Source organism: Pan troglodytes, chromosome 1 (genome assembly GCF_028858775.2).
Source record: "Pan troglodytes isolate AG18354 chromosome 1, NHGRI_mPanTro3-v2.0_pri, whole genome shotgun sequence".
Lineage (NCBI taxonomy): Eukaryota > Metazoa > Chordata > Mammalia > Primates > Hominidae > Pan > Pan troglodytes.
The window spans coordinates 217,585,709-217,598,166 of NC_072398.2; the positions used below are offsets into that span (position 1 = coordinate 217,585,709).

General features: G+C 43.2%; 1 protein-coding gene across 2 annotated transcripts in view; it reads right to left on the reverse strand.

Annotated features, from left to right (window-relative positions):
• Positions 1 to 2,122: 2,122 nt before the first annotated feature.
• Positions 2,123 to 12,458, reverse strand: part of PDPN (podoplanin) — a 32,490-nt gene continuing 22,154 nt past the window's right edge. The window contains exons 2-6 of one of the 2 annotated variants that reach the window (XM_001148148.8): positions 11,175 to 11,308; positions 7,973 to 8,102; positions 4,770 to 4,808; positions 4,096 to 4,207; positions 2,123 to 2,605 (exon numbers count right to left, since the gene is read on the reverse strand). In XM_001148148.8, the coding sequence (XP_001148148.1) occupies positions 2,599 to 2,605; positions 4,096 to 4,207; positions 4,770 to 4,808; positions 7,973 to 8,102; positions 11,175 to 11,308 (422 nt within the window). In that variant the 3' untranslated portion in view covers positions 2,123 to 2,598. The remainder of the gene's footprint in view (positions 2,606 to 4,095; positions 4,208 to 4,769; positions 4,809 to 7,972; positions 8,103 to 11,174; positions 11,309 to 12,458) is intronic. The other variant, XM_009448656.4, reaches the window with a different exon arrangement.

Below are 12,458 nucleotides of genomic sequence, written 5' to 3' on the forward strand. Positions count from 1 at the left end.
ATCCCAGCACTTTCGGAGGCCGAGGCAGGGAGAGATCACGAGGTCAGGAGATCAAGACCATCCTGGCCAATGTGGTGAAACCCCGTCTCTACTAAAAATACAAAAATTAGGTTGGCGTGGTGGTGCACGCCTATAGTCCCAGCTACTTGGGAGGCTGACAGAATTGCTTGAGCCCAGGAAGTGGAGGCTGCAGTGAGCCGAGATCGCGCCACTGCACTCCAGCCTGGGCGACAGAGCGAGACTCCATCTCAAAACAAAACAGAAAAAATCAGGGAAAACCTCATTAACCCTTTGGGACCAGAGAGGGAGAGAGCCCCCAGGTGCCACGTGTCTCCCATGCCCATGCTTCTACTTCACCTCTCTACTTTGGCAGACCTAGCTGAAAGGTGTAGGTGTGTTTTCCTCCTGTGGAATTCATTCCCCTGGCCATCTATAATCTACTCTCAAGCAAGGCAACAGGCAGGCATTTACCTAAGTTGTAATCTTATCTGGAGATGTTCCCAAGTGTGGCCCAGACTTGTGTTTTCCAACAAAAGTCTGACTCATTGTTGTACACAATCATTTGTTTTATTTGAAAACATGTCTACACTGCATTGAGCACCAACACAGGTGTGACCAAGAAACCCACAGTCCTGTCCCCGCAGGCACTGGGTCCAGTGTATGACTTGGGGTGGACTGTTATTTTTCACAGTGAGGGGGGAAGAAAGGATAGGAAAGAAAAGATGGCCATTATCCCAACTCCTGTTCAGGAATCTGAACAATGAAAGTTATTTAAACTCATCCAGCTCTTCTCATTCCCCTTCTCTCAATCAGCTGGTGTTCAAATATGGAATCTGAGGCCGAGCGCAGTGGCACACGCCTGTAATCCCAGCACTTTGGGAGGCCGAGGTGGGCAGATCACGAAGTCAAGAGATAGAGATCATCCTCGCCGATACGGTGAAACCCCATCTCTACTAAAAATACAAAAACTGGCCGGGTGTGGTGGTAGGAACCTGTAGTCCCAGCTACTCAGGAGGCTGAGGCAGGAGAATTGCTTTTTGACATCCTGACACATGTACAATTGCCGGGAGGCAGGGTTGCAGACTGCGTTTCACAAAAAAAAAAAAAAAAAATGGAATCTGAGCTGGTGGGGCCAGCTGGATTTGGGAACACACAGACACACTGTTTAAAATAACATCCAGACATCATTGCAAAAAATGGGAGGAATGGGCTGTGCTTCCGAATGATAGTTTACTTTTTCCTGTTTTATGAATGCTTACAAATTTAGAGGATACCAGAATTGCACAACCGCCATCATGACAGAGCATCTGCTCAGTGTAAAAACTTTGTTTAGGAAAAAAAAAAAAAAATCCAATGGATATATGGGAAGAGAAGTGCCAGGCTGGATGGTGCTGAGACAGAATGACCCCTTGGGCTCCTTTATTTTGTTCTTTTCAACAGGACCCCACAGATATTTGCGGTATGTCATGAGGACTGGGGATATCTTCTATTTTTAAATCAGGTATTTAGTCAAGCTGCTTTTAAAATTAAGATTGTACAAATTGATTTTTGTTCCCTGTATCTTTCCTCAGAGGCAGAAAGTGAATGTTATAAAACTGGCAGATTTTATTTCTCATACCAGAGGCTCACACAGGATTTCTTTCTGCACGGGGGCCAACTGGCTCTTGGTTTCAAACACACTTGAGCCTCTAGCACCATTAAGCATCCAGCAGCTTCCTCTCGGCATCCAGGCTGAGATATCCATATTCCAGAACAAAGCAGCCAATGTGAAGGATGTGCATCATTGGGAAGAGAGAAGGCTGCCCCCTTAGCCCTGGCTCCTCATCATCTGAGGGAAGTGGAGGGGGCAGGTGGGAGCAAGCTTAGAGTCACCAAGTCATGGCTGGAGAAGGATTTGGGTAAAGCAACTCTAGAGGCTGCCTGGTGGCCTACTTGGGAGAAACAAAGTGCCTTTGAGACTATCGACTTCCTGCTTGTGATCTAAAATGGATGTCTTTGAAATGATTAATCTGGACCAGCTAAAGGCAGTTGTTCACCACGTGTTATCCAAGTTTAGATTTCCTACTTGATTATTCACACCAGATCAGGCTTTAAAAGATAGACCAAACTAGACCAGAATGTGTACATTTCAGCAGATCAGCAATTGCAAAATGCTGGTGCTATTTACTGACGTAGCACTGGATCCAAGGACTCCGTGGATATAAATATTTCCAGATTCCTCTGCATTTTAACAATAACAAGAATGGTCAGACGGAGACACATGGTTACAGCATATAATATCGATCCAATGGTCCAGTGTTAGTTACAAATCGGTTTATACAGTTTTGCTCCATTTTCTACGAATGTTGTCTTTCAAATAATCTTTTATAGAATGTATATTCAAAAACATGTTGGAACAGCAAATGTTTAGAGGAGCCAGGTCTGGTGAACAGTCTTTCCTTCGGTTATTTTGGCAAGCGGAGAGGTCACCGTGGATTCTGAGTGGGCCAGGCAAGTGTTCCACGGGTCATCTTCTCCTACGAGCTCAGGGACAGGGCACAGAGTCAGAAACGGTCTTTTTTTAAGCACGTTGGCAGCAGGGCGTAACCCTTCAGCTCTTTAGGGCCTGTGAAAATAGAGAAGGGTGACGGTCGTGTCTCTTACTGGCATTGTGAATAGTAACTCCGTGAGTCCTTTTTCCTATTGTCCTTTGCTCTAAATCTTCCAAGTTCTGACACCTGGTGATCATCTCTTGTTCCTGACATTCCTCCTCCATGCCTTCGTCCTCACACAGCAGGGTCAAACTGCCTGGCTTTTCCAAACACGCTAAGTCCACAGCTGTGTTGCCCCTGTATCCCTCAACCCTCCAGGTGTTTATCACTTGTTCTCTCCCCTCCCTTCCATCATATATCATCCCTCCAACTCATATAAGAAAAAGGTTTTTGGCCGGGCGCGGTGGCTCATGCCTGTAATCACAGCATTTTGGGAGGCTGAGGTGGGTGGATCACGAGGTCAGGAGATCGAGACCATCCTGGCCAACATGGTGAAACCCTATCTCTACTAAAAAATACAAAAAATTAGCCAGGTGTGGTGGTGCATGCCTGTAGTCCCAGCTACTTGAGAGGCGGAGGCAGGGGAATCGCTTGAACCTGGGAATCAGAGGTTGCAGTGAGCCGAGATCGCACTACTCCATCCAGCCTGGTGACAGAGCAAGACTGTCTCAAAAAAAAAAAAAGAAAAAGAAAGAGAAAGAAAAAGGTTTCCTCTGGCCATAAGTGTAGATATTCTGAATTCTTAAGGAAGCTTAATAAGGAGAAAAAACTCCTTCCCTTCAACAACAGTCAAAGCTAGGAGTCTATGACCACGTATGTGGGTGCACGCAGGGCAAGAGTAGAAGATCTCAATGAAAAAGACCCCATCCTCAGTGGAACTCCTAATCCGAATGGGCTGCTGACTCTGTGACAGGCGGTTTTCTAGAAGCCTTTTCTCTGATGGTTGGAGACGGGCTGATTAGGCATCAGATTAAAACTTGGTTTGGGTTTTCTTCCAAGTTCAGTTAGTTGGAAAATTAAAACAAGAGATCAAATGTGGTCAGATCTCAACAGAAGTCAACTTACAAGCCACCTCTGGCTCTGATTCTCTTATTTTGGAAATTTATAAGGTCCAGGTAGACATTTGTCCTTCTGGGGAAACTTCAGATGTAGTCCTTTTGAAGATGAAGAGGCTCTTTCTTATTTTTAAGAGACACAGTCTTGCTCTGTCACCCAGGCTGGAGTGCAGTGGCACAATCATAGCTCACTGCAGCCTCAAATTCCTGGGCACAAGTGAACCTCCTGCCTCAGCCTCTCAAAGCACTGGGATTCCAGGTGTGAGCCACTGCACTCAAGAGCCCCAAGTAAGGAACTTTGGAACCTGACCATTGTACCAGAGATTATTTTTTTGAGACAGGGTCTTACTATGTTGCCCAGGCTGGTCTGCAGGTGCCCAGCAGCTGAGACTACAGGCACGAGCCACCACACCCAGCTTATATTAGAGATTTCTATTAGTTCAAAGATTTGAGTACTGGACATGATGGGCTTCATTTACCTATCACATGGGTGTAAGCTATTTACTTACGAGTACCTTCCCGACATTTTTCGCATAACCACAACGATGATTCCACCAATGAAGCCGATGGCTAGTAAGACCCCAACTATGATTCCAACCAGGGTCACTGTTGCCAAACCATCTGAACAAGAGAGAGAAAAAAAGCATGAGCCCCAGAGGAAAAATGCATCGGTGATAAAATATGTAACATATAAACAAAGCCACTGCCCTACTGCACATAGCAAATATTGCTCTATGTTGTTTGAGCATGGAGCATTTCTTCCAAAAGGAGAAAATCTGGGCTAGTCTAATCCTATTTTACAAATGGGAAGATTTCTGGGTCTGAGGATCTATCAACGTAACATTCACACTGGCTTAAGTGTTAATTTTTGGGCAGTGTTTACGTATGACTATTAAGTTGGCCCCTATTTTCATCCTTAGTAATGATGAACTGTGATATGATACCATTCCCCATATCTGACATTAAGGGAATAGACTCATCTGAGGTTTGCTTAGTTTCAAATACAAGAAATTCCCTTTTCTCTCTTTAAAAAAAAAAAGCTTGAAATCTGTTCTCGGAATGTTTTCTATCTGCTCTCATTGACTGCAATCCAGAAAAGAACGCAATTCGTCTCAACAATTAGCTTCAAAGAAATTTTTAAAAACCCCCAGTAAGAGTATTTTGATGCCAAAATCTAGCCTACCTTTCTCAACTGTTGTCTGTGTGTCTCCATCCACTTTCTCTGTGAATAGAAAGATATAATAATGTAGAATTATTAGGGTTTAATAACTATAATTTAACAATTGGCAAAAGATGAATTTACCCAAGTGGAAAGCAGCAAAACATAAACCAAGAGGATGGCTTTTTAAATAAATTGGATCCGGGGATTTTTAAACAAGCCCCGATGTGACACCGTCTTTGTAACTATTATTATCTAACTTATGAACCGTTATTCACGCCAATGGGTTCATAGCACTTTTCTATGTATTAATTTTATAGTTTAGAAAGCAGAGTAAAGGAAACTGAGCCACAAAGATCTTAAATAAATGATCAAGGAGTATCAGAGGTTAAGGTAGCAGAAGAATCCAGAGCTGTGGATTCTTAGTCCAATGTCAAGATCACAGAGAAGGGACAGACTGTGAAGAGGTATTACTCACTTTGAGATTAATACTTTAGTTTGGGAAGATGTGACCAAGATTGTGATTAGTCTCAATATCTATTTCCTGCTACTTCTTTGGTAGCAAAATCCAAATTTTTACAAGGCAACAATAGGCCCAGCTAAGTTTCATGAGCAAATACACCCTTTGTGTTTGTGCCACTGTTATTTTAGGGTCTCTATCTGCAGTCAAACCCAGTCTAATAGTTACAATGTGAGTATTTGTCATTGTGAGTTTCTTTTGAATAATTTTATGCAATAACCTATTTAAAAATAAAAATGTCTTTTCTTCTTGACCTCTTTATATAACGAGTCCTTAACTCCTCTGGGTGGTGGCTATTGACTAGTTTGCAGATAGAGAAAAAGTCAAGATGCCTTGATTTAATAAGAAATTGGAGAAGTTAATCATCAATCAGGCCCTGCCCTAAAATCTTAGTTCACAGCTTGCAAAATACCCCAGATATCCAGTAGCTTCCCTAATCAGTGGTAAAACTAGCCAACTATCATGTAAAAGATGCCTACTTTTTCTAATGGTTGGGTTTGAAAACCATCCCTTTTGTGCCAAGGTTCTCCTCAGCACAAGGCCCCTCCTCAAGATGGCCCCAGGGTACAGGTCCCAGAAACCAGCACTCCCTGCACAAGCTAAGCCCATGGGTATAGAGCACGTAAGAGCTCATGCTGACTGTGCTACCCCACCATATAGGACACGGCTGGATTTGAGCTTTCCCAGAACAAAGACGGTATCAAATCAACTCCCCAAATGTCATTGATAGAAGTCAACTGCCTGAAGAGATAAGTCAATCATTTGCTGATCACGTCCTACCACGTGGCAGCTGACAGGCTCTTAATATACCATTATCAAAGACACCATTGGTTAGAAAATATACTACTAAAGTTTGTGGAGGATTTGTTACTAAATTAGAGCTTATTAGTGCCATATTTCCCATCTCCCTCCCAATGGCACTGTGATCATAAGCATGCATCATACATGTGCACGTCATCGTATTTGGGTGTTTCACAGCAAAACTGAACATCTGCTGCCCTAATAAAATTACCCCTTCAAAACTGAGTGCTTATAATGACATTTTGGCTCACATGTGAAAATGTCTTGGAATAATGATGTATTAAGTAGGAATGTGCACTCAGTCACAATTTTTTGTGACAGGAAGGGGCAATTTTGTGACAGGGTGGGGCAGGGGACAGGAAGAAACAGTAACATGAGTTACTTCCCAGGCAACTGAGAATTTTTTTAAAGGAACAGAAAAGGAGTACGAAGTATGACAGAATATTCAACATGGATGGCAGAATTTTCTGCTGCTGATTAGCTGTCAACTCATGTTACAAATGAGCAATTCTCCAAAATTTTGAAATGTTTTCCAATGATCATTTATATTGATTATTCCTTCTTTGCTTAGCTCAACTTGGCTTTCTCTGGTGTTTAAATGTTAACCATTTCTTTAACAGCTTGGAGTGAGCTTCAGGTTTTATCTCAAAGCCCTTTATAAGGTTCCCCCCCGCCAACACTGTGGTAAAACATGCAGGATAAAATGTACTAAATTAACCATTTTTAAATGTGCAGTTCAGTGGTATTAAGTACATTCACACTATTGTTCAATCATCACCACCATCCACCTCCTGAACCCCTTTCATCTTGCAAAACTGGAACTCTACCCACTAAACAGTAACTCCTCATTCTCCTCTTCCCCCAGCCCCTGGCAACCACCACTCTACTTTATGTCTCCATGAATTTGACTATTCAAGGGGTCTCATATAAGTAGAGACATATAGTATTTTTTTTGTATTGGTTTATTTCACTTTGCATAATGTCCTTAAGTTTCCTCCATGTTGTATTGTGTGTCTGCATTTTCATTTTCAAGGCTGAATAATATTCCATCATATACACCACATTTTGCTTATCTATCCAACTATCCATGGCCACTTGAGTTGTTTCTGTATTTTAGCTATTGTGAATAATGCTGCTATAAACATGGGGGTACAAAAAAAAAAAGCTTGTTTTTTTTGTTGTTGTTGTTGTTGTTGTTTTTTGAGATGGATTCTTGCACTGTCGCCCAGGTTGGAGTGCAGTGGCGTCATCTGGGCTCACTGTAAGCTCCACCTCCTGGGTTCAGGCCATTCTCCTGCCTCAGCCTCCCAAGTAGCTGGGACTACAGGCGCCTGCCACCACTCCCGGCTAATTTTTAGTATTTTCAGTACAGACGGGGTTTCACCGTGTTAGCCAGGATGGTCTCGATCTCCTGACCTTGTGATCCGCCCGCCTCGGCCTCCCAAAGTGCTCGGATTACAGGCGTGAGCCACCGCGCCAGGTGGAGAACAGATTCTTGCACCATGCATACAGACCTGAACTCAAGGTAGGGTGCTAAGTATTCATATAGAATCTATTAAGATTTACAGAGGATGGCTGAGTGTCGTGCCCTTGGGTGTCAACACAAAGTTCTTCACGTCACATTCTATCCACTTGGGGTCCGCCATGCAATCTCAGTAGCTACTTAACTCACCCTGTGCGGGTGTTATCACTAGTTATTCTAGGTAGAGAGGTATGTTCAGCAACCCACTAAACCAAATGTATCAATTGAAATAGAATTCTGAACCTACCATATAAAGCTTGGTTCAGAAGTCACTCTTGCATCCCAATATGCCCCCTATTGACTATTATATTTGTTGATGGACTTTGGAATGCACCGATTATGCAAAAGCAGATCAGCCCCCATGGAGGTGGCTGGTTTTCTTACCCGTGGAGTGACTGGTGGCCACGTTTGAGGCTGTGGCGCTTGGACTTTGTTCTTGCGCGTGGACTGTGCTTTCTGAAGTTGGCAGATCCTCGATGCGAATGCCTGTTACACTGTTGACACTTGTTGCCACCTATTGTAGGTGTAAATGAGGAAAAACAGGAAATAAAGCCTACTGTCTTTAAAATATATACCCTGCCTTATAAAAGGATTTAAGGTGGCATAAAAATATGGAACATATGATGGCATGAATTGCAAGTAGAAGAAAATGAACAGAACAATTAGATCTTGAAGAGACAGTTGTACACACATGTTCATAGCAGCATTATTCACAACAGCCAAAAGTGGTAGCAACCCAAGCGTCTGCAGACAGAAGAATGGATACACAGTATGGTCTATACATGCAACAGAACATTATTCAGCTTTATTTTTTTATTTTTTGTTTTTATTTTTTTGAGATGGAGTTTCGCTCGTTGCCCAGGCTGGAGTGCAATGGTGCAGTCTCGTTTCACCGCAAGCTTTGCCTTCCAGGTTCATGCAATTCTCCTACCTCAGCCTCCCGAGTAGCTGGGATTACAGGCGCCTGCCACCACACCCAGCTAATTTTCTATATTTAGTAGAGATGGGGTTTCTCCATGTTGGTCAGGCTGGCCTCGAACTCCCGACCTCAGGTGATGCCTGCCTTGGCCTCCCAAAGTGCTAGGATTACAGGCGTGAGTCACCACACCCAGCCTGTTCAGCTTTAAAAAGGATGAACATTCTGACACATGCCATAGCATGGATGAACCTTGAGGACATTATGCTAAGTGAAACAAACCAGTCACAAAAGACAAGTACTGTATGATTCAACTTACATGAGGTGCCTAGGAGTCAAATTCATAAGATAGAAAGTAGAATAGTGGCTGCCAGGGGCTGGGGGAAGGGAAGAATGAGTTATTGTTTCATGGGTATAGAGTTTCAGTTTTACAGGATGAAAAGTTCTGGAGATCGGTTTGATGATGTGAATATACTTAACACTACTGAATTGTACACTTAAAAATGGTTGAGATGATAAATTTCATGTTATTTTTTTAACCACAATAAAAAACATATGCTAATGAGCACCTCCTATGGGCCCAGCATGGTTCCAAGCCCTGGGACTATAATGTGAATAATATAAATTCTCTGCTCTCTTGAAGCTGGCATTCTGGGGTGGGGAAGCAGAATATGAACATTTAGTAGGTAAATAAGTACAAAGGGTGGTTTGATATGATTTTGAGTGCTTTGAAAGAAATACAAGCTAGCCTTGTCTAGACTAGACTAGACTAGCCTTTGGAAAATTTATTCTGTAAAGGGCCAGATGGGTAAATATTTCAGCTGTACAGGCCACACAGTCTCTATTCTAACTAATCAACTCTACTCTTACAGTAGGAAAGCAGCCAGACAGTTCTCAACTGAATGGGCATTGCTGTGTTCCAATAAAACTTCATTTACAAACACAGTGGGCGGGCCAAATCTGGTGGGTAGTTTGCTGACCTAAGGGCTAGAGGGTGACTTCTGATGGAGGTGGGGGTGAGACTACTTTAGGCTGTTTGAGATGGCATCAACCTTGAGATGCGTAAGAAAAAGTCAGCCATTCTGTAATTTACCCCTCCCGCTGTAACGACTCTTCCCGCCAAAACTGTCTTTCAAGTTAGCCAATCGGGCTCAGTTTAAATTCTGCTGTCCAACTCCAGCCAATGGACACAGTAGTAGGGACAAACTGCATTAAGAATAAAAAAGCCCTTTCCCTCCTTTGTTCGGTGTGCTCTTGTGACAACCAGTCCTGCGAGAAACACCCTTCTACAGAAATAAATTTGCCTTGGTGAAAAATCTTTTGTTTAAGTGTTCGTTTTCTCTGCGACTCTGAGCTTTACTTCCAACAGATGTGGGGGTGAGATTACTTTAGGCCGTTTGAGATGGCATCAAACTTGAGAATTATAAGAAAAAGTCAGCCATGGAAAGATCTGGGCAGTGTTCTAGGCAGAGAAAACCAAAGCCTAAGTTGGAACAAGCTTAGTGTGTTCAAAGGTCAGAAAGGCCAAGATGGCAGAAAAAGAGAAAGTTAAGGAGATGCTGGTGTACAGGTCAGATAGGCAGGCAGGAACCTCCGTTCTGTTACCAAAGAAATCATAGATTCCCTCAAAGGTCGAGGATGCGGCTCATTGACCTCCTCAATCCCTCCCAATGCCTGGCACCTTCTCTTGTCTATGGTAGGTATGTAACACATATGAGGAGTTAATTAAAATTCATCTGGTTAAGAATGTGTTGATCGAGAGGCTAAATAGTCTATAATCTTGTGGTCTGTGGACTGATTCTAGTCCTGTTTATTACCAGTCTCTAGTGAGAAAACAAATTGAGACTGACTGACTTATTTATTTATTTTTTGAGGCGGAGTTTCACTCTCGTTGCCCAGGCTGGAGTGCAGTGGTGCGATCTCGGGTCACTGCAACCTCCACCTCCCGGGTTCAAGCTATTCTCCTGTCTCAGCCTCCCGAGCAGCTGGGATCACAGGTGCACACCACCACGCCCAGCTAATTTTTGTATTTTTAAGAGAGACAAGGTTTCATCATCTTGGTCAGGCTGATCTCGAACTCCTGACCTCAGGTGATCCACCTGCCTCAGCCTCCCAAAGTGCTGGGATTACAGGTGTGAGCCACCACGCCCGGCCGAGAAGATATATTTAGAACCCTTTATAGCAATGACATTGCCACAACACCCAAGAAAACTTTCATTGTATTGAAAGTTGGGCTGTAACAGATTGGAAATGTAAAATCCTGGCTCCTTTTACCAATTTGAGAAGCTCTGGCTTCTACTCTCAAACCACCTGTGATCAGCACACCAGCTAAGTGGACGAAATTGGGAAGGACAGTAACTCCTCACTTAACGTTGTTGATAGATTCTTGGAAACTGCGACTTTAAGGAAAATGACATGCAGCAGGTCCTCAAATAATGTTGGTTCTTTCTAAGTCATTTTGCTTCAAGTCACAGTTTCCAAGAACCTATCAACAACATTAAGTGAGGACTTATTCTTCTTTGTTGAGCCACGTAACTATTCCTTGGTATGGTGGCTCATGCTGATTTTATAGATAGATATATTTTTATATAAAGTAAATTAATATACATCATAGCCTTGCATGTGATCACATGCCTACGGAAAAAATTCCTCTCTTCCCAGGACACTGACCAGAGTTGTCAAGCCAGACTTATAGCGGTCTTCGCTGGTTCCTGGAGTCACCACATCATCTTCGGCACCTGGCATGGCAACGCCGCCTTCCAAACCTGTAGTCTCAGTGTCATCTTCTGGCTGGCCTGTGCTGGCTGAAGAAGAAAGATTGAGTCAGAGCTTAAGGTGGAAATTGCATAAGCAGACTGAACTTGTCAGCTACATTCGGATTATTTTCTTTTCCATTTCTTTCGGAAATTTTTGTTTTATTTTTGGTCCTTTTTGTGGCTTACTGTGGTGCCAGAAACCAAACCATTCTCCTTGCAGCACTTCTGACACATCAACACCCTGGTTATCTCCGTTGCAAAGCAAAGGAAAATGAAAACATTAAAAGGTAGAGCAGCCAGCCCCTCCCTGGGGCCCCACCGAGGTGGCCTCCTGGAGAGGGGACGTACATCTTTCCTTTTCAATAAGGAACCAGATTCTTCCTGGTGTCATTTCATATGATGAATTAATATATTCATCTGGACCTAAAAACTCTAAATTAGAGTCAACAGGAAAGATTTCTAAACACACCCCTTTGCAGACTCGATGCAAAAGCGGGGTCTCCATCTTTTTATTTTTTTATTTTTTTCTCTACCTTTTCAAATTAATTTTTTTTAAGAGACAGGCTCTCCCTCTGTTGCTGAGGCTAGAGTACAGAGGCACATTCATGGCTCACTATAACCTCAAACTCCTGGGCTCAAGCGATCCTCCCATCTCAGTCTCCAAAGTAGCGGGGACTACAAATGCTCACCACCACACCCAACTTCCATCTTTTTAAAAGCAAACTCTCTCTCCATTTAATTTTAAGACTGCTGTTCACTTGGACAATTAGAACCATAGGCTCTGACCACAGACCTCGTAGATTACATGGAGTTTTACCTCTTACTTTACAGTTGAGATTACTGTCTACAGGGGAGGGTCAGTAATATGCTTAGGGATGCCAAGACACCAACAGAACACTTAATACACCAAGAGCCAAACTAGCTGGGTGCAGTGGCTCATGCCTGTAATCCCAACACTTTGAGAGGCCAAGGTGGGTGGATCATTTGAGGTCAGGAATTTGAGGTCAGGAATTTGAGACCAGCCTGGCCAACACGGTGAAACTGTCTCTACTAAAAACACAAAAATTAGCCTGGTGTGATGGTGGGCACCTATAATCCTAGCTACTCAGGAGGCTGAGGCAGGAAAATTGCTTGAATCCAGGAAGCAGAGGTTACAGTAAGCTGAGATTGCATCACTGCACTCCAGCCTAAACCCAAT